The sequence below is a fragment of the Lissotriton helveticus genome, chromosome 12, assembly GCF_964261635.1.
Source record: "Lissotriton helveticus chromosome 12, aLisHel1.1, whole genome shotgun sequence".
Taxonomy (NCBI): domain Eukaryota; kingdom Metazoa; phylum Chordata; class Amphibia; order Caudata; family Salamandridae; genus Lissotriton; species Lissotriton helveticus.
The window spans coordinates 306,270,123-306,292,166 of NC_136073.1; the positions used below are offsets into that span (position 1 = coordinate 306,270,123).

Consider the following 22,044-nt stretch of genomic DNA (forward strand, 5'->3'; position numbering starts at 1 on the left):
GCGTCGGCATGAAAATTAATATGTGTGGTGGTAAATGCGGACTGCAATACTAAGCCGGAGGGCAGAATGTTGCTGTGTGCCCTTTCACTGCTTCAGGGCGTTTGTTGGAAAAAATTACACGCGGCTGCCCCGGCCGCGGAAAGGAGCACCAACATCAGCTAGAGACGAACATTTTCCTGGCTGTTTGTGGCTGAGAGCTCCAACAGATGGAGCACTGATAGCGCAGCATTCTACATGCACGTGAGCCCGCATCTACACACCTACTACCTACTCAAGGTAAAGAATAATAACAAAAAGATTGAGCCAAAACCTGAACTCCACAGTTGATCTTACTCAAAGGCGAAAAGAAAGATCGCATGACAAGACTACGTGCCCCATAATTCACCGAGGACGATACAAACAGGACACGCCCTTGAGGGAGGCACTGCTTTAATAAAAGTCGTTATTGTGAATGCGAGTCATCTGTGAAGTTTGTTGGCAGCCCATGAAGAAGAGGCCCGGAGCCTCGAAACGCGTTGGCATGAAAATTAATATGTGTGGTGGTAAATGGGGACTGCAATACTAAGCCGGAGGGCAGAATGTTGCTGTGTGCCCTTTCACTGCTTCAGGGCGTTTGTTGGAAAAAATTACACGCGGCTGCCCCGGCCGCGGAAAGGAGCACCAACATCAGCTAGAGACGAACATTTTCCTGGCTGTTTGTGGCTGAGAGCTCCAACAGATGGAGCACTGATAGCGCAGCATTCTACATGCACGTGAGCCCGCATCTACAAACCTACTACCTACTCAAGGTAAAGAATAATAACAAAAAGATTGAGCCAAAACCTGAACTCCACAGTTGATCTTACTCAAAGGCGAAAAGAAAGATCGCATGACAAGACTACGTGCCCCATAATTCACCGAGGACGATACAAACAGGACACGCCCTTGAGGGAGGCACTGCTTTAATAAAAGTCGTTATTGTGAATGCGAGTCATCTGTGAAGTTTGTTGGCAGCCCATGAAGAAGAGGCCCGGAGCCTCGAAACGCGTCGGCATGAAAATTAATATGTGTGGTGGTAAATGTGGACTGCAATACTAAGCCGGAGGGCAGAATGTTGCTGTGTGCCCTTTCACTGCTTCAGGGCGTTTGTTGGAAAAAATTACACGCGGCTGCCCCGGCCGCGGAAAGGAGCACCAACATCAGCTAGAGACGAACATTTTCCTGGCTGTTTGTGGCTGAGAGCTCCAACAGATGGAGCACTGATAGCGCAGCATTCTACATGCACGTGAGCCCGCATCTACACACCTACTACCTACTCAAGGTAAAGAATAATAACAAAAAGATTGAGCCAAAACCTGAACTCCACAGTTGATCTTACTCAAAGGCGAAAAGAAAGATCGCATGACAAGACTACGTGCCCCATAATTCACCGAGGACGATACAAACAGGACACGCCCTTGAGGGAGGCACTGCTTTAATAAAAGTCGTTATTGTGAATGCGAGTCATCTGTGAAGTTTGTTGGCAGCCCATGAAGAAGAGGCCCGGAGCCTCGAAACGCGTCGGCATGAAAATTAATATGTGTGGTGGTAAATGCGGACTGCAATACTAAGCCGGAGGGCAGAATGTTGCTGTGTGCCCTTTCACTGCTTCAGGGCGTTTGTTGGAAAAAATTACACGCGGCTGCCCCGGCTGCGGAAAGGAGCACCAACATCAGCTAGAGACGAACATTTTCCTGGCTGTTTGTGGCTGAGAGCTCCAACAGATGGAGCACTGATAGCGCAGCATTCTACATGCACGTGAGCCCGCATCTACACACCTACTACCTACTCAAGGTAAAGAATAATAACAAAAAGATTGAGCCAAAACCTGAACTCCACAGTTGATCTTACTCAAAGGCGAAAAGAAAGATCGCATGACAAGACTACGTGCCCCATAATTCACCGAGGACGATACAAACAGGACACGCCCTTGAGGGAGGCACTGCTTTAATAAAAGTCGTTATTGTGAATGCGAGTCATCTGTGAAGTTTGTTGGCAGCCCATGAAGAAGAGGCCCGGAGCCTCGAAACGCGTCGGCATGAAAATTAATATGTGTGGTGGTAAATGCGGACTGCAATACTAAGCCGGAGGGCAGAATGTTGCTGTGTGCCCTTTCACTGCTTCAGGGCGTTTGTTGGAAAAAATTACACGCGGCTGCCCCGGCCGCGGAAAGGAGCACCAACATCAGCTAGAGACGAACATTTTCCTGGCTGTTTGTGGCTGAGAGCTCCAACAGATGGAGCACTGATAGCGCAGGATTCTACATGCACGTGAGCCCGCATCTACACACCTACTACCTACTCAAGGTAAAGAATAATAACAAAAAGATTGAGCCAAAACCTGAACTCCACAGTTGATCTTACTCAAAGGCGAAAAGAAAGATCGCATGACAAGACTACGTGCCCCATAATTCACCGAGGACGATACAAACAGGACACGCCCTTGAGGGAGGCACTGCTTTAATAAAAGTCGTTATTGTGAATGCGAGTCATCTGTGAAGTTTGTTGGCAGCCCATGAAGAAGAGGCCCGGAGCCTCGAAACGCGTCGGCATGAAAATTAATATGTGTGGTGGTAAATGCGGACTGCAATACTAAGCCGGAGGGCAGAATGTTGCTGTGTGCCCTTTCACTGCTTCAGGGCGTTTGTTGGAAAAAATTACACGCGGCTGCCCCGGCCGCGGAAAGGAGCACCAACATCAGCTAGAGACGAACATTTTCCTGGCTGTTTGTGGCTGAGAGCTCCAACAGATGGAGCACTGATAGCGCAGGATTCTACATGCACGTGAGCCCGCATCTACACACCTACTACCTACTCAAGGTAAAGAATAATAACAAAAAGATTGAGCCAAAACCTGAACTCCACAGTTGATCTTACTCAAAGGCGAAAAGAAAGATCGCATGACAAGACTACGTGCCCCATAATTCACCGAGGACGATACAAACAGGACACGCCCTTGAGGGAGGCACTGCTTTAATAAAAGTCGTTATTGTGAATGCGAGTCATCTGTGAAGTTTGTTGGCAGCCCATGAAGAAGAGGCCCGGAGCCTCGAAACGCGTCGGCATGAAAATTAATATGTGTGGTGGTAAATGCGGACTGCAATACTAAGCCGGAGGGCAGAATGTTGCTGTGTGCCCTTTCACTGCTTCAGGGCGTTTGTTGGAAAAAATTACACGCGGCTGCCCCGGCCGCGGAAAGGAGCACCAACATCAGCTAGAGACAAACATTTTCCTGGCTGTTTGTGGCTGAGAGCTCCAACAGATGGAGCACTGATAGCGCAGCATTCTACATGCACGTGAGCCCGCATCTACACACCTACTACCTACTCAAGGTAAAGAATAATAACAAAAAGATTGAGCCAAAACCTGAACTCCACAGTTGATCTTACTCAAAGGCGAAAAGAAAGATCGCATGACAAGACTACGTGCCCCATAATTCACCGAGGACGATACAAACAGGACACGCCCTTGAGGGAGGCACTGCTTTAATAAAAGTCGTTATTGTGAATGCGAGTCATCTGTGAAGTTTGTTGGCAGCCCATGAAGAAGAGGCCCGGAGCCTCGAAACGCGTCGGCATGAAAATTAATATGTGTGGTGGTAAATGCGGACTGCAATACTAAGCCGGAGGGCAGAATGTTGCTGTGTGCCCTTTCACTGCTTCAGGGCGTGTGTTGGAAAAAAAATATATATATATATATATAGATTCACTGAAAAAACCATAGGTTTCAGGGACGATATAGTTAGTTGGATATTTCACTTTTACAAAACCACAGAAATTCCGTCGTTATAGTTAGTTCAGTTAACTATAACTCTCGCCCCCGCAATGCACTGCTGATGAGGTCACATTTTACATCATTCATGAAATTGTCAGAGACATCACTGATGACATCACTCATGATATCACTGATGACATCACTAATGACATCATCCAGTGACTGTGTGTATCTGTACAGTTTAAATATGTTTTAAATATATATATAAACCAAGGTGTATTGAAGAATGAATGGGTGTATAAGTTTCTGGATGGAGGATTTGGTAGGTGCGTGGATGACTGTATAATTGAGTGATTAATTGTGTCTTACTTAATGCATGGGTTAGATACTAAACTGTGTGAATGTCTGTATCAGTCTGTCTGTTGTGTATGCTGCTGCATGGGTTGGTCAGTAGCTACATGAGTGTCTATATGGATTATTAATTGGTTGCCTGAGTATTTGTATGGGAGACTGAGTGTGTGTGTGGGTGGGTGGGAGGTGTGTGACTCTGTGCATAGATGTGTGAGTGGTTGATTCACTGGGTGTATGGGTTCAATCGTGCATGTGGAAACAGCGGTATGGGTGGGTGAGTGTGTGTATGGACGTGTTGGTGTGTGAATGGATGTGTCAGTGGTACATGTTCAAGTAACTACATATGTAAAAGGCAGTGTACATGAGAGTTGGAGTATATAAATGACTATACGTGAGAGTCAAGGATTGTGAGAGTGGCTGTATGGATGAGTGTGTATTTGTATCAGTGATTATATAAGAGAGTAAGTATGCGTTAGTATCTGCATGAATAAGTGCTTAACTTTAAAAGTGACATAGGTTTCGACTTGGGTATCAAGTCGGATTTAATTCCACGATTAATTTGATACCTTACAGTACCCAGTTAGGTAGTCCCATTCAGAAGTTAGCCAGACTGGGATGCCAGCTGATACTCCTGTGTTATCCAATGGGACTACTAACTTTCCTCAGCAAAACAACAACTTTAGGGGTTTGCTGCTAAGAAATATAGAAACCTACATGTCTATCTTAACAATATACAGCTCCCTGCCATAGGGCTTTATAGACCTCCTTAGGGGAGACTTACAAACACTGCCTTTCCAGTCTGCAGTGGCAAGCTAGGAGCCCCTTTGTAATCAAACAAAGGGTGGTGCAAACAGAGTCTTACATGCCCTTGGTACCCAGGTACCATATACTAGGGGCTTATAAGTAAGTCAGCACTAGCCAATTGGGGACATCTAATTCAACATAGCGTTTGCAATGGGTCAGAACATTGGCACTGAGGTTTGGACAGCAGGTGTCAGAGCACTCTCAAAGTCTGAATACCAGCAGCTACTAGTCCAAATGGGGGCAAAAAGTTGGGGTAAACCTGAAAAAAGATTTTTCCTTACATGCATAATGGTTACTAGTAGTGTTGATACTGTCATTGCCAGTGCTGGCAGAGGAAATGGATGGTGCAAGCCGCTGTGGCCTCCTGACGAGGGCTATGGCACTTATTGATTTACAAATTAAGCACTCCCGAGGTGTCACCCATATCAAACCGTGTCAATAAATATCTTGAGAGAAAACGCACAATGATATACTTCATTTTCTGTATGCTGAAAATGTAGCCTTAATGCTTCATTTTGTTTTTGAGTAGGACATGGAAACTCTCCATCACCTATTGTGACTACCAAATACGGGAAGCTCAAAGGAAAACATTTGCGTGTGAAGGGAACTGATCAAGCTGTGGATGGATATTTCGGAATTCCTTTTGCCAAACCACCAACTGGGCCACTGAGATTTTCTCCACCAAAGCCAGCTGAGCCATGGAAAGGTGTCAAGGATGCAACTGTCTACCCACCAGTGTAAGCTATCATATAATTCTTACCTTTATTCTCTTTTACTTCATCTCCCTTCCAGAACCAGCAAGAGGTAGAAGGCAGCTCAATCTTTATGTTTAGTGACAAGAATATAACATTTTTGAAGGTTACCAATTGAGGCTAACTGCACAGGGGGTCACAGTGGTGTCTGCCCCTGTACATCTACTGTGTTTTGTGGATCAAGTCACACATTTTAACACTGCCATGCACCATCAGTGGCTCTTTCTGAATGAGTGTAGCTAAGGGATGATCGACTGAGTAGGGCCCAAGTATTGGCAGCTCAACCAGAACATGCATTCTGCACTGTCTAGAATTCTCCTCACACACAGGACTCACCACACCATCCCAGGCAGCACCAGCTGGGCACCAGCAGAGCACTTACTTTGCCCAATATCAGGTGTGAACAGCCCATCATTTCCTGGTTTTCACTTTGCATTCTGGTGATTGCAGTTGGATTTTTAATATTGAAGGCAGAACTACAAATGCCAGATTGCAAAGTAAAATCCAGGATGGGGTGAACTTCTCAAGCCTGCCACAGAACAGCTTGATAGGTCGGGCCATAGATAGCAGCCAGGAGGACTGGCTGAGAGTTGTATATTATTGTTTGGTCCTTCAGCCCCGGCAAACCTCCTACCACACCAAAGGTTCCTGATGTTCCAGAATGCACTGCCCATATGCTGTACATGCAAACCTCTGCAGGTGGAAGTCTAGAACAGAGTGCCCCTATATAGTGAGTGCATTGTTCTGAGTGCAAACGCAGACCTTTGCTTGCTCTGGGACCAGTGCATAAGTGAAAGTCAGACTGGCTGTTTCAAGCCACAAGTCTGCTTCACATCAAGGCAGAAGACCAGGCCTCATGTTTTAAGAGGGGAAGGGATCCTCCAATAAGCAGGTTCAGTGAGTCACCAAACCTGCTTTCAGAGGAATGCCTGAAGACTGCCTGGGACTCTCAGATCTAATTTGTGGCACCCTCTGGGATGCATTGACTGTGCACCACTTCTAAGTGGCACTCCATCGATGAGCCTCCTAACAGCTACTTTGCCTCTGCACTCACATCTGTAATATGACTCAAGCACAACAGCAAAGGATTCCTCATTTGCATGGGTCCACTCACCATGCCGATGAAGAAAAGAACCCTTGGGATCAAACAACACGCTGGTGCATCCATATTACATAATGTGATGCGTAAGCATTTATGCCCCTTTCTGTAATAACAAAGTGCAATGAGGGTGCAAAAAGTGGGCACTCATGCCAGTTGCTCACTGAACACATACATACATACATGTCTGTCATACTGTAGCATGATACTATGCACAAGACTGGCTTGCACATTTCAATTGTCATAGTTCAAATAACTTTCATTCTTTAAATATGATTTTGTGGTGGTAGTGGCAACTGAAACCATGGAACACGACAACAGTATGTTACATGTAAACTATGTTATGCCAAAAGACATGCTAATATGGACTAATAATGTATGGTACTGAGAGTAACCTGAAATCGAACTTGGCCTGACATCATTCATAGATTACATTACCCGGCCATATGATAAATGGAAACAATCGACAATATGAAATAATGTATAATATATAATATTGTACATTTAAAGAAATGATGTTACTCAAGTTGAGGATAACAGGGGTACACTTGCGTAGAGTAAAGCATGTTTTTTCTCCGGTGTATCACATTTAGAGAGAGTACTTTAGTCGGTTATTCACCAAGACATGGGATATGATATGTCAATACATAGCAATACCGAATGACTTTGTAAGACATATTTTATTTTAATTTAATCTTCCAGCCCTGAGGGAGTCATAGGGTCACTTACCTACAGACGAAAACACATGTTGGCTAGTGGAAGAACTAATATTCGATTAGAGCAAAGACTTGGAGAACATGAGGACTACTGGACGATTTTTGCGGATTTGTGATTCCGTGTGCTCAGAGCTTTGTTTCTATTGTCAACAGTAGCCAACCATTCCTAAGACATACAGACTTCCTTCTGTTTTCTGGGAGGATTCATCTGCAAAATTGCAGTGATCCTGCCTTGTGATACCTCCTGGTCTCCTTCCTCAATATCATGTCCCAAATATTGAACATCCCTTTTGCCGAACTGCAATTTTGATGGTGACACTTTATGCCCTTTTCCTGCCAAATAATTCAATAATGTGATGGTGCCGTATATGCAAGCATCCTGTCTACTTAATGCTTCCAACAGGTCATCAATGTTCTGAACAAGGACAGAGGGATTTGGCATCAGCAACAACCTCAAATTCTTTGTCAAGATCCAATTTAAATTTTAGGGACATTCGATATACACTTAGGGACTCAGCACCATGCCAAGACATGATTGATGAACCAGCAAATAAAAAGGGACTATCCTCATGCAATGGGATAGAAAAGAAAGCTTCACACAAATCAATGACAGAAAACCATTCAGCTTCACATGGAATCTGGAAGACAATCGCAGCTGGACTTGGCACAATTGGGCATCATGATATTGCAATATGATTAACTTGGCACAGGTCCTGAACTATCCAATACTTCCCATTGGATTTTTGTTTACCCATACTAGGAGAATTAAACTGGCTGCCCATGATTTCCTTTAGGATTCCCTGCTTGATCAATGACTCAGTTAATGGAGTAATCCATGCAACCGTTTCTGGGCTCACATTATACTGAGGTGTTTGAGGAAATTCAGCATTTGGCTTCACAGTAATGCGAACTGGAGCTTCTCCCTTGATTGAATCTATTTCTTTCCTGTGAAATCCCACACTTCTGGAGACACAGTATCTCTCAATCGATAGGTAAGTCATCATTGGTTATTATAGGAAATAATCCTTCAACTTTAGATTGCTGTTTTGCCAATTTAAAAACAATGTCATCATCATTAGTATGACATTTTATTCCTTTCAGGGTGCAGTAGATGGAACAGTTGAGCTTGCAGAGCAAGTCTCGTCCCAACAAATCAACGGGGCTTGAGTCACACACCACAAATGTATGCAAGTCCTCAAAGGACACAATTTGAACTGGTATAGGTTTAGTTCCCAGGTTATACATTAATCATTTTGAGACTCCTACACTTTGGATTCTTTCTCCAGAGGGGGAGGTTGGGTACTTCCTCTATTCTCACAGTGGAATGGGTAGCACCAGTGTCAACAAGGAATGAGAATGGAGACCCATTTAACTAGTCATGCACATAGGGACCACTCTGGCCTACCTGTAAGGATCGTGAAAGCCTTGCGATGGGTAAGGACTGTCCCTGAGCACTCTTAAATGCACAAAAGTGCGTAATTAAATGTATACTAGTACTCCAGAACAGTAAGGATGATAGTAGTCTTTAATCAGTTTGATTTAGAGTCTATTCAAAAAGTTCACATTTCATCATATTACGTCATATGATAGTACGTTTTGAATGTATATGTCAATCACAAATCCAAACTTCATAAAGAATTTATACTCCAAAAGTGAAATAATCCCCGATGCATTTCGTGCAAGGTTGCACTTCTTCAGGGGAAATCTGTGTAAAGAAGAAAAGTTGCTATAGAACGCGAATAAAAGAGGAGCCAGAGTTAAGTAAAACAACAATTGTAATAGGGTGATGGAGTGTCTGTGAGGTTAATGCTTGTGAGGTGAACCGAAAAAAGAAAAGAAAACGAAAACAGGTTCACCAAAATTAAAAACCATATGTGTGCAAAAAGTTAGAAATTTGGGTGTGAAGTATTCTAGGAAAAAGAAGACCGAATATATAGTGAATGACATGCAAGAAGAATTATGGTGGTGACGCAAATCAAAAGGAAACATGAAAGTGACCAATTTAATATTAAGTCATGTGGTCTACATATACACAAAGACAATAACAAACATCTGTTACAGCGTGAATTATATTGGATACATCGCCTTCACGCTCTGCATCCGAAAGGACTCAATGACAGACTGGAATATAGTTGTCACTTATAACAATCTTTTCATCTTATGCTTGATCTCCCTTTTGCCTGTTTACCCCATTGTTATCTTGTCCAACCTTCGTTTTTTACTACTTGTGAAAAAGTTTACCTTTTACATTGCTCTGTTAACCTTTTATTTTCTGGTCTTTATCCCCACCCTACATTATCCTTGATCCTATTGTTTTTTTTTCCAATTTCGCCTTATCTACCCTTTTCTCCTCTTCTTTTTTCCAAACTTGATCTCGATCTCACTATCATTCATATCCATTTATTTCCACACTTTTACATGGTATTTATTTTTTCAACCAGACGCCTTTACTTTGTTGGTCCGTGGAGTCTTTTTACTTTTTATTTTCCACACAACTTTTTCCGATCGCGCCACCTTTTACTTTCACAGTCACCATGTTTACTTTAGTCCGTTTTTCATGTTCACACCCATCACCCATTTCAGAGGAGCATGTACGCATGCTCGGCGTCTTCCGGGTTGCCGTTTACACGGACCGGACCTTACTGTCGGGACACTGTTCGTATAACTCTTGCTCCATGGCGGGTAAGTGGCCTCGCCACTGGTCCTTATTCGTTTTCACCGTATTTTTTCTTTAACGTTCCTTATATACGCATGAAACTTTTTTTACATTCATACCAGCATGATATTGGTTACCCGTCACTCCCATCTCTGCACGATGGTTATCCCGTTTTAAATACACCGTTGTTTTGGAACACATGACTTAATATTAAATTGGTCACTTTCATGTTTCCTTTTGATTTGCGTCACCACCATAATTCTTCTTGCATGTCATTCACTATATATTCGGTCTTCTTTTTCCTAGAATACTTCACACCCAAATTTCTAACTTTTTGCACACATATGGTTTTTAATTTTGGTGAACCTGTTTTCGTTTTCTTTTCTTTTTTCGGTTCACCTCACAAGCATTAACCTCACATACACTCCATCACCCTATTACGATTGTTGTTTTACTTAACTCTGGCTCCTGTTTTATTCACGTTCTATAGCAACTTTTCTTCTTTACACAGATTCCCCCTGAAGAAGTGCAACCTTGCACGAAATGCATCGGGGATTACTTCACTTTTGGAGTATAAATTCTTTATGAAGTTTGGATTTGTGATTGACATATACATTCAAAACGTACTATCATATGACATAATATGATGAAATGTGAACTTTTTGAATAGACTCTAAATCAAACTGATTAAAGACTACTATCATCCTTACTATTATGGAGTACTGGTATACATTTAATTACACACTTTTGTGCATTTAGGAGTGCTCAGGCACAGTCCTTACCCATCGTAAGGCTTTCACGATTTTACTATTCAATAGCACCTTTCTGAACCAGGAGGTGATCTCCCCAAGCACCTATAAATATCACATCCATTTACCCTTGGAGTGTACATCTATTCACTTTGGAGTGCAGCTGTCTCAACCCCATTGTTACTACCTGAAAGGATGCAAGTGTACATTTCTCCTCCCCTCTCAGGCACTGTCATTGTGCCATATCTGAGTCTATATCATCCATCTAAATCAAATATTGCTGAGCTACATTCTGATTTTAATCACCCTGAATATCTTGGTGAACACTTTGTTTGCATTATATTTTTGAAGCTGACCATTCATTTGAGACATCGGCGCTTGTGGCATGTTTGGATTCTGATTTCTCTGCCTAAGGATTTACTGACTCTGTACCATATCCCCTCATTATGACTGTGCATTTCCAACCTGTTTAACCTGTCCATTCATCTGATTAAGTGGATTAAATTAACACCCAGGCTTCCAATGCCCAAATTTGCTGCAAATGTGACAAAGATTAGTCTTTTTCATAATTTCAATAGAACCACCTCTACCTCTACCTCGTGGTTCTTTACCTTGCTTACTCCTCGCATTCCAAAATTCAACAGACAATTTTTCTGTAATATATTTGTAACATCACCACTGTAACCTTTCTCAGCAGCTTTCATTTGACCTATCATCAGCTTCTCCTTCAATTTTTTATGCTTAGATTTAAGTTCATCTCCACAAAATTTGGCATATCAGAGAATTTCATCTATAAGCTTGCTTTGCCAGGTAATTGAATGCTTCTGTCTCATGTTGCTTATTTCAGTTCCTAATCCATACACAAACCGGTAGACAAAATGTTCCATATCCTTCTCTGAAACATTTTCCATCTCCCTGTATTGTTTAAATGCTTGCGATCGCCTCTCATAATAGGCATGCACTGTTTCTTTCAATCCCTGTGTTGTCCTGTCAATCTTCACCTAATCAATCTCTTGAGGAGAGAATTTCCCCTTTAAATAGGTAATGGCTTGATTGTATTTTTTCATTACCTCGGGCGATGGTGCACCAGTATGCGGATATCTAGCTGGTTCCCTTTCAGGCCAATCTATAGCAATTTTATATTCCATATGCAAATCACTTGGAATAACAATGTCAAATAGAGTATTCAAATCCTTCAAAAAAAACTTCAAATCCTTCACAAACCTCTCAACTTTCTTGTTCCGTTCAACTACATTTTCTCTTAATCTCGGAAAGTCATTTGTAAAAGACAGTATATGTGATCTTGTCCATAGAACATGTACATACCCTCCCCCAGGTACCTCTCTCATAGGAAGCTTTTTAACTCCCTCATCTCCATCATCATCAAAGGCTGAGTATCTTGGTATTTGAATTTTTTTTGCCTCCTTCTTCTTAGCCCACCTGCCTTCCCATTTTTCCAATTCTCCCCCATTTCTGAAGGGTTCTCAGTTACTCTTTAATTTGCAGTCTCATTCCAGGAGGTCTCATATTCTTAATGTCTCTGATGCCTAACCTATATGGTTTCCGCAGTGTTTTTGATTTGTGTATATCTACTTTATATTTTTGCCACAATTTAGTCAATTCCTCATGTGTGTTTTCGAGCACGTCTGGTAATGTCTTTGTGCAGGAACAATATTTCATCATTCTGATAGGTAGCTATCCTAGCGAGGCTTATGGTTCCCATTATTATCACTAGTTCTACTTTGAGCTTTGCCACATCTAAGATTTTGTCCTTAATAGCCACAGTTGTGGTGGTTCCTTCTGCCCTTGTACTCCTACCGTATAAGGAAGGAGCTATTTCTTTGATCCAGTCATCAAGTTCACTAGGTGTAGGATCTATCTGTCTTTCTGGGGTATTTCCAAAGAATATATAATGTTACATTGTTTGTGGTACAATGAATGCGATTACAACGTTCTCATTAAAACAACCGGGTTGTTACAATGCATACCATTACATTGCCAGTAATTTCTACGACTTGCTGTTGGAGGCCCGCTGGACTTAGAAATAGTATAATTTACTATTCCAACTCCAGCCTGTGCAACAGTAGGGAAGGCGTTGGAATAATAAATGATACTGTCCCTTGGTTTAGAGCGCTCCCTACAGCAAGTCGTAGAAACGACTTGCGTTGTAATTGCACTCGTTGTTATGCATGCAATGTAAATGCTGCTTCCCATTTCAAAGCAAACCTGTGCTTCGTCCTTCTGCACCTGTTACAGGAGTAGACTGTAAAAGAGGCCCAATTAAATCTGGCGATCCTAACTCAAAGATTCTTCCTGCTGTGTTCTGAGTTTCCCATTGTAGGGTTTCCATGCCATCCCTAATTACTAATGAAACAGCAACTTGTCCAGGTCTCTCTCTGGAAATAGCGTATTATGCTGAATTCACATTATGTCAGCTCGATGATTCCTCAGGAACGGTTCAATGCCAAAAAGGGGTCCACCTCTCAACAGTCCTAACCCTGAATGCTATAGTAGCACAGGTGAGTGGGATGATCAAGTGGGGGAAGGAAAGGAAGGGGACTGCAGGGAGGAAGATCTGTAAAGAAAAACAACACAGGTGAATACAGATTTTACGCAGGCAACCTTCTTTCTGTCTATAGAGCCTTGCGTGCATGTAAAATAAGTAACTGTCCATATTCCAAGGAAGGACTTTATCAATAACCTAATCTTTTAGGCTGGCAGGAAAAAAGGGGGAATTGCGCTAGCGAAAGGTGTAATCAAACAGAAGGCGCCATAATCACCCGAGCCATAAGAAGCATTAGAAGGCTCATAACAATTATTACATATGCACTCATTCACCACTGAACTATACACACCATGAGGCCTGGCAGTGCCTGCTTCTCAGGGAAAGAGCAGAAGGCCGCCTCTTGAACCCCCTGTTAGGATACGCAAACAACAATCACCCAAAATACTTCTATTGGTTCACTGCGTTGAAATCATAGATATTTTTGTATGCCATAAAAATTGTGCGCAATAGTCTGTGTCCTGTGGACGAGTTCCTAAATACCTAATGCACCCACTGGTGCTTGAAGTTCAGCGGTAACAAAGTTCCAGGTATGACCCAACAGGTCAAAGTTAGAGACACTCCAAACCCCGGCTGGCCAAAGTTATTCAAATGGGTTTCCAAACAAAATGTGCTTGCTCAGCATTTACGGTGAAATCTCAAAGTCTCGTAACGAGTGGTGCATGTGCACCCTTACCAGTACCAGGAAGAACAAACAGGGACCGTCAGTGCAGCGCAACGCGCTGTGAATTATGAAGAATAATCAGCTCGGTGTCCGGCATCAGAAAGTCTTTTGAACTCCTCCTGCTTCTGGATCACATGGTTCTTTCCCATGAGGCAATTGCGGAACTTCCGCTTTGCCTCATGGGAACTTTAGTTCATGTTCCCTTGAGCTGTCTCTCATCGTGCTGGACACCGGAGCTCTCGTTCCTGCTACCGATGTTGGCCCACCACCCCTTCACCCAGGACCAGGCTTTACATATAGCCTTGGGAAGGGTCGTGTCGGCAGGAGACGTGGGAAAACACCGTGCCTTACAGGTGAGACGAGTATGCGTGTGACACATTAGAACCTGAATTAGTTCCACTAGGAACATTAACTGAAGTCACACTCAATAGTTCTTGACTTGTCTGTCCTGGTTTCGCGACAGTTGAAGTAAGAACAGAACTACGCATCCCTTTAGGGACAGCCAAAGTATGTATATTTTGTCCCTTATTCCCAGATTGATATAACAGAAGTACAGTACCTATTGTCACTGGAACATTGGAGGATTTTTCACCGACTGATTATTGAGTTTAGGTCTTCCTGCAATATCATTTGTAGATAGGAAAAGATTATGTGGATTTGAACATGTAGGCATAACAGGTCATTCAGAATTTTTCCACCATAAGAATTTACTACATTCTGGGATTGATCCTCATTATGTGGTGATGGATGATTTAATAATATCTAATTTAAGAATCCATCTTCGATTTCAGTGTCACTATTGTCAGTCAGTGTCTGAGGATTCTGAATGTATTTCTTCTTTTCCATTCTTCCTTCTCTGCTACTAGTACAGGATACACTTGAGTTCCTTCGGCTATATCTGTTCTTATGGGATGCACAGCTCTCTGCTTTGCATCCCATCTAGCCTCTTGCATATTGATATAAAGTGCTTTGTCCCTTACCTGATACTTTTGATTCTCTTTCTGATGTGCTATGTGTACCCATTCACTAAGGGATTCAAATTGTATCGGTCTCGGAGGTGGTTTAAACTCATATAAAGCCTTCATAAATTCGCAAGAATTCGAATGTTAAATGCTCCATACTGTAAAAAAGATAAGGGTACATCATTCTCAATGTTTTATATCCAATTCACAAGCGATGTACATGTGTAAAAACCTCTCTGCTGTGTCATGTATAAAGCAGGTGTATCCTCAGGTGGTATCGGTACGCTTTCTCTAGTGTGTACAGAAACATCTCCCTGTATCAAGCTATTTTACGTTTTTAAAATTATAATTTTTCCCAACCGAAAATATTGTCCTTTACAAATGATTTATTGCTTAAATTCAAATATTCACTTCCTTGTTTAGTTTCAATCAACCAATACCAGTGCAGCACCTCTATGACGCTGTCAACCTATCCTAGCATGGCGTTACACCAACCAACCAATACCTGCGCGGCACCTCTGTGATGTCACCTTACTCCTTGCAACAACGTCCCCTCCTTGACAAAGATCACACGCTCGTTTTCTTCTAGCCGTATTCACAAAAATACAAGCATTTCAAAACCCCTGTCTGCTCCACTAAAAGAAATTATAGATTTTTACTCACTCAACAGGATCAACAATACTCAAATATAACTCCCATAACATTCACTCGAAGTGAAAAATCTCGACCAGTGCAACCTCTCTTTGATCATTACAAATGTTCCATGTGCACTGGGAACACCTGTAATGACCGTAATTCTCAAACTCCCAATAGAAAGTGCCCTTCACTTAGTGATAATGCTGACAATGTCTCATGCACAGCACCTTCAAAACCATAGCAGACATCTTACTCAGCATATGCCATACTGAGACCACCCTTCCAGCAAAAAGCGCATCACTCAACACAACTCTAAAACTTTGCATAACCTCACAAAGCCATATCACCGCAATCTAAGCTCTAAGCAATAACGCCCAACCATATTGATACTCAGACCATGATCTCATTGCTGTTGTCCGATTCCTCCAACACTGGCACTTGGTCACCTTTGACTGAACACAGAGCTTTGGATTTGGGCGAAAATCTTAATTAAAAATTGAATAGGAGTCTCAGTAAGGATTTTCCCCTTATATCCTAACTTCATCTGACAACAAACCATCCAGCACACTACCAGAATAACTGCTGTAGCGTCTACTGGGCCCAAATCCATGGATGGGGAAATTCAGAATTTGATTTTACCACTCTCTTGTTCCTGCGATGGACCTTGGTTTGTGATGTGAGGGGTTGGATATAAAGGGTCTCATCGGTCACCCAAATAGGACTAGGAATTGGACAATTGTACTACAAATTTGATATCAAGCTCATATAGATTACCCTAAGGACAATACTATAAAGATATAGGTTTATCACTGCTGGCCCAAATCTCCTGTAGAAATTTAAGTGAGCCAAAATCATACACACCAATAGTTCAGCTAGAGCTATAAAGAATAATAACATTATAATTTGGTGCTCAGTGATCTTTCTAATATGATCTCCTCTAGTCATTAGTAAACCCAAATTGGAAATACATATTCATTTATATAATGAAAAATCATAACAGTTGAGTCAAATTAGTAAATTTAGTTTACTTTATCAAATTCTTTGTGTAGATAAGTGCATCAATAAATTGCATTAGGTAATAAGACAAATTAGTAAAGGTCAAATAAGTACCAAAGCTTAAGAGTTTTGAAAGAAACACAAATTTGCCCATTCAAGTAGTCCCCAAAGGATATGGCCACTAAGCGCATATATCATATTCATCAGCAAAGAAGCCAGATGAGTCAGCATCAGGCAAGTTAATTTACCAGTAAGTTCTGCAAATCTTCATTAGCAGTTCGTAATCAGCAGCAATGCATCAATCACCATCAAACTGCAAATCGCTGTAATAATGCAGAATACTGAAAAGCCCAATGCTCAGGAGTTCTCAATAGAAAAGGTCTATAAACCGTTAAATCAGATGATATTACATTCTTAGAGTTTCCTGGGGTGACACCCATCTGGTGTCACCTCTTCTGATCAGACCACTAGGTCCGTTGGTCATGTCTTGATTGTGTGTCAGGCAACATAAAGAAGACACAAATGCAGAGAAATAGGTGGGACAATTACGCAGTTCTTAAGCCATCCAGTATATGAAATGTTAGAACAATGCTCTTTTAGCTAGAGCATCAGAGAAAGTTCAAGAGTGCAGTTTCCCAGGCAGATGTCTTGAAATGGTAACAGAATTGTAGCAAATCTCCCATACAGTATATGAGACCTCAGTAAGAAAAACATGGTTGCATTTAATCTGTTATAGTGCGGAATGCTCTCACATAAGGTGAGCTTAGATAAGCGGAAACTTTCATAAATGCATTCATGCCCATTTTAATTTAGGCCTATATAACAGAGAATAAATAGAATTATAAGCATATATTGCATAAAAGATCATGAAAGTGTCATGATTTAGCATTACCTCTGATGCACTTAGGGGCATTTAGTAGGATTACAAATAATATCTATCAATAGAGAATACTTTTAACCTTTTGTATGCCCCCAAGTGCAAATACATTTAAAATCTAATATTATTAATATTTCAATCATAATAGATTGTTATGTAGGTAAAGTACATTCTCTATAAGTTTCATGAAAGCATCATCAAATATAAATGTGTTGCACCCACTTTTCTTTTGTCATTTTCGGTGCAAATGCCGACACACGCAAAGAAGTAGTAATCATACTATTTGATAAATCCCATTAGTTATTCTTTCATATAAATGATATTTCAGCAACAATTAGAGGTAAACTTTATAGCGCAAGAGTTCATCATTTGCACGTTTTCCTAACACACATTAATAAAATATAAATATTTTCTTTAGTAAATCACAACCTGTTATTTATAAAAAATAATATAATCTAAACCACGCTTTTCCTGTATGCTTTTACAATGCAGTAACTAAAAATCTTTGGTTTGGTATAACGTGTACTTGGTGAAGGTATATACATTTTTCTCTCAGAAAATGTCATGTTCGGTTTCTCCCGTCACAATTAGTAACCGTGATTTTCCACTCCAACAAAACCCTCAAACCATTTTCTTACAACACGTAGTTCTTGCAGCATTGACGTTTTCTCCCAATCTCCATGTGGTAAAATACCACATAACCTCCTCCACTGCGAATGAGATACCATATTGGCAATGACATTGTCAACATCTGTGGCATGTTTCGCCTTAAAAATAAAAATCATACCAACTCCAAAACCCATGCACAGTGAGCAGTCTGCCTATTCTCAAAGTGCCCGATTGCCATATTGTTCACATTAAGCAATACTCACTTCTTTCTAAAGTGATCTCCACAAACAGCAATGCCACCACCAATGCAAAGAAGTCAAAAATGCAATACTATTGCCTTGCTTCTTCCAGTCTTCCAGCCACTGATCTGTGCACCATCTGCACTGCCAAAAAAGTTCCAACGCCCCGGTCACGTGTTACAATCAGTAAATCTGATTGTACCATTGTACCATTCTTTTCTACAGCCTTAAATCTGCTTTCACCCTTGCTACCAACATCACCCTGTGATGCTGCAAACCGTAGCCTGCCAGCGGTTTACCAGTCCCTCTAGAAAATGTTCTTCTGGCCTTCAGTCAATGTTTAAGTGGCCCAGCAGTACTTGAATGTCTCTGATTGTCACCACTTTTCAAAATCTCATTCAACAATCACAATATGACTACTTTCGTATACTCTGGCTTCCATGTGAACTGAGTCGATCCCAAAACTGCATTCCCAGCAACTCAATTCACCAGCAAAAGTCTAAACTCTGACTTTACATCACTGTATGGTATATATGCTCGTGGACTGGCCTCTCGCACTACTTCCATGGCCACATCCACTGAAGAATAATTAAAATAGATCAGCTCCTCTGATATAAAGTCAATAGCTGATTGCTCCTCTGGTCATGAAAGATGTTGACTCAGTCTGTACTCACCCCTCTTTTCCTTTGGAACCACACTTATAGGTAATATTATGAATCTTTTCAACATCCATAACTCAAAGGAGCCCACCTCGCCAAAGCTCAAATGAAAACCAACCTCAAAACCTGCAACAATAACTGTGTATCCTCCCTCCTGCCATAGAACTGCAAGCAGATGTGCAGCTGCTTTGTTTTAAGTGGCATGCACACTCTCCTAAAGGGCCTGATTGCCCTTCCCTCCTCTCTTGTGGTGCTTCTTATCACCTCTACTTTGTACCCCTTGACCTCTTCCCGACTGAATGCCACAGTGTGTGTGGGGTTGACTACCACCACATTTTGAACTTTCATGTCGGAACCTGCAATATGCTCGATTGCAGAAGCACTTAATGTAAATCCAACAAGCTTGTGATTGCCCCACCTGACCTCTGTCTGCACGGCCCGTACCTCCCTGGATGGCTTTCCCCAGAAAGGGTCGATATGCCACTGGCTGTATAAACTGTTGGGGTTGGCCAAGTCAGCACCATCCATTGCAGCCATGAGTCCTTATCCAACTCCAACTGGATTGTGGTATAAAGGTTTGAGGTAGATGGAGTTGAACTTGTGGATATGTACCATCATCCTCTAAGATGACCCTTGCATTATCATCTGTGTGGGAATAACCAGGTCATTACTCCCCTCCTAAATTCAAGGATGTTTTGGATTGTCCTAATTTATACCCGGAGAGGGATCCTGAGAAAATTGTTAACATGCATTTTTCTGAACGGAGGGATTGTCAGGACAGGAGACAGTTGGATTGGAGCATTACACTGTGCAATTATGGCCTTAGTTTTAGATGGATGAAGACAATCTCAAGCATGTGAATGGCACTGTGAACATTGCACAGTGTTCTGAAAGAGCTATATGTGGCCATGGGTACCCACAGGAGAGACTACAGAGCTGATATATGTAAGCATATATGGAGAAGTTCAAAGGCGATTGCCATTTGGATTTGCTGAAGAGTGCACAGTAAGAAGCCAACTTTGATTGTGGTGTTGATTGATAATGTATGAAAAACCTGTGATTAGAGTGATGTTTAAGTCTAAGTCTAATTGACTAAGCCAATGTCTCTGAGTGCAGCTGGTATTTTAGTCACTGGACCAAAACTTGGAGGGACATCTGAAGTAATGCAGGACTCAATCGCTAGACCCAAAGACCTTTTATCTGGGCTCTGAAGGCCAAGGCTCACAGATGCCAATGGAGAGTTGGCCAGGGTGTTCTGAGAGAAGGAGGAAGGAATTATGCAGCCAGTAGAGCAGCTTGAGATTCTAGCTCTGACACTTAGGAGATTTCATAGCTGACAGAGTGGGAATCAGCTGGCAAATAATCCCAAATGCTATGTGAGCATCCTGTCAGTTTTACACAATCGACAGAATGCCCAGCGTCCTGCATGGACCGAACAGTTAGGTGTTTTATTGTGTATTTCCTGACTGAATCTCATGTTCATACTTGACCTGAAGGCCTAAGGAACTTGCAATCACCCATAACAGCACCCTACTAATTCCTCTGTCATTCTCTGTCCCAGACGATGCTAATTGCCGAGTTGCTTTCCTTGTGCATCTTGTGTCTCACTACCTCTGACCCCAAATGGCACCTCTCCATGCCTCCACAACAAACTGCTTTTATACACCCTCCATATCTGGCCCAGACATCCACTATAGCACAGTGCTCCCGTATTGATGCTGCTAATCGCCTCCTGTGGTGCGAGGCCTGAAATCTCAAAAAACACAATTAACCTTGAACAAAACCCCAAAACAAGCACACATCTGAGCATAAAAAGCTCAATATGAGGCCAACCTTCAGAAATTATGCAAAGGCATTAAAGGGGGGAAGCTATAAACATTACAACTGTGATCTCACAGGTTAAGAAAACATATGTTCAATGTGTATTAAAAAATATACTTATTATTCTTTGCAAGCATTTAGTGATTTATATGCAGAAAGTCATAACACGCACACCGCAGAACAAGGGGGCATATTTACAAGGGCATTGTGCCACAAGAATGTCACTTTTAATGACGTTACTGTGGCGCAATACCCTGCCATATTTACAAAGTGTCCTTAAGCGATTTTTTGTGGCTTAACGCCGCTTTGTAAATATGGTACCCTTTCATGCAGCTATCTGTGTGGAAGGGGCATGCAGTGGGTGTTGCTGTGAGTGTTCCACTTAAACATCCATTGCTTTTTGACGCTGCCTCAGATTTACACTGATCTGTAAATCTGAGGCAGCGCCAAGAACTAACACCATGCAAGAGCAGGCATTAGAATGGTGAAACGAGGAGAAATACTTTTATTTATCCTCTTTTTTGCTTTTTCAATGTAGGCTGACTCTGCAGCACACATAGAAGTAACAAATCGCCAACATTGATTGTTTATGTGCAGCCACAGATTTCAGTTTTTTTGTTTTAATACTACACTGATATAAATATATTTTCATTTGAAATGTAATTTACCATGTGGTGTGTCAATAACTTAGTAAGAATCATGAGTTTACTTGCAAATATCATTTTATACAAGCCCTTAGTTTCAAATGCTTGACACTCTTTCTGCATACATATTCTGAGATGGCCTCCACCTTGCGCTAACTGGAATTCCTTGTGGTATTCTGCTGTCAGTAATGACAGTAATGGCAACTCCCTGCACACTATTTATCCGGTTTCCGGACATATAATAAATACATGGTCTTTGTCATCTGCTAGCCGCCGAATATAGGGTGTTATTTTCAGTAACGAATTAAGCAGTCAGCTAAATTGCAGAAATGTTGTTCAGCTCGGCGGCTAAATCAAGACTAGCGATTTGATACTATTTTACCAGTGGTCAGATAAATAGACACTTTTTTGATTCTTTGACTTTTGCAGTTCTCAGTGATAATTTATACAATCGGTAAAACTGACTGCACTGTTGCATGCTTTCATTTGTACCAAAACAAAGTAACTAACATAGGAT

The 22,044-nt window shown here is 41.7% G+C and overlaps 1 protein-coding gene across 1 annotated transcript in view; it reads left to right on the forward strand.

Annotated features, from left to right (window-relative positions):
• Positions 1 to 22,044, forward strand: part of LOC144799804 (cocaine esterase-like) — a 557,476-nt gene that overhangs the window by 98,685 nt on the left and 436,747 nt on the right. Inside the window, exon 3 of the mRNA XM_078671375.1 lies at positions 5,415 to 5,622. Within this exon, the coding sequence (XP_078527501.1) occupies positions 5,415 to 5,622 (208 nt within the window). The remainder of the gene's footprint in view (positions 1 to 5,414; positions 5,623 to 22,044) is intronic.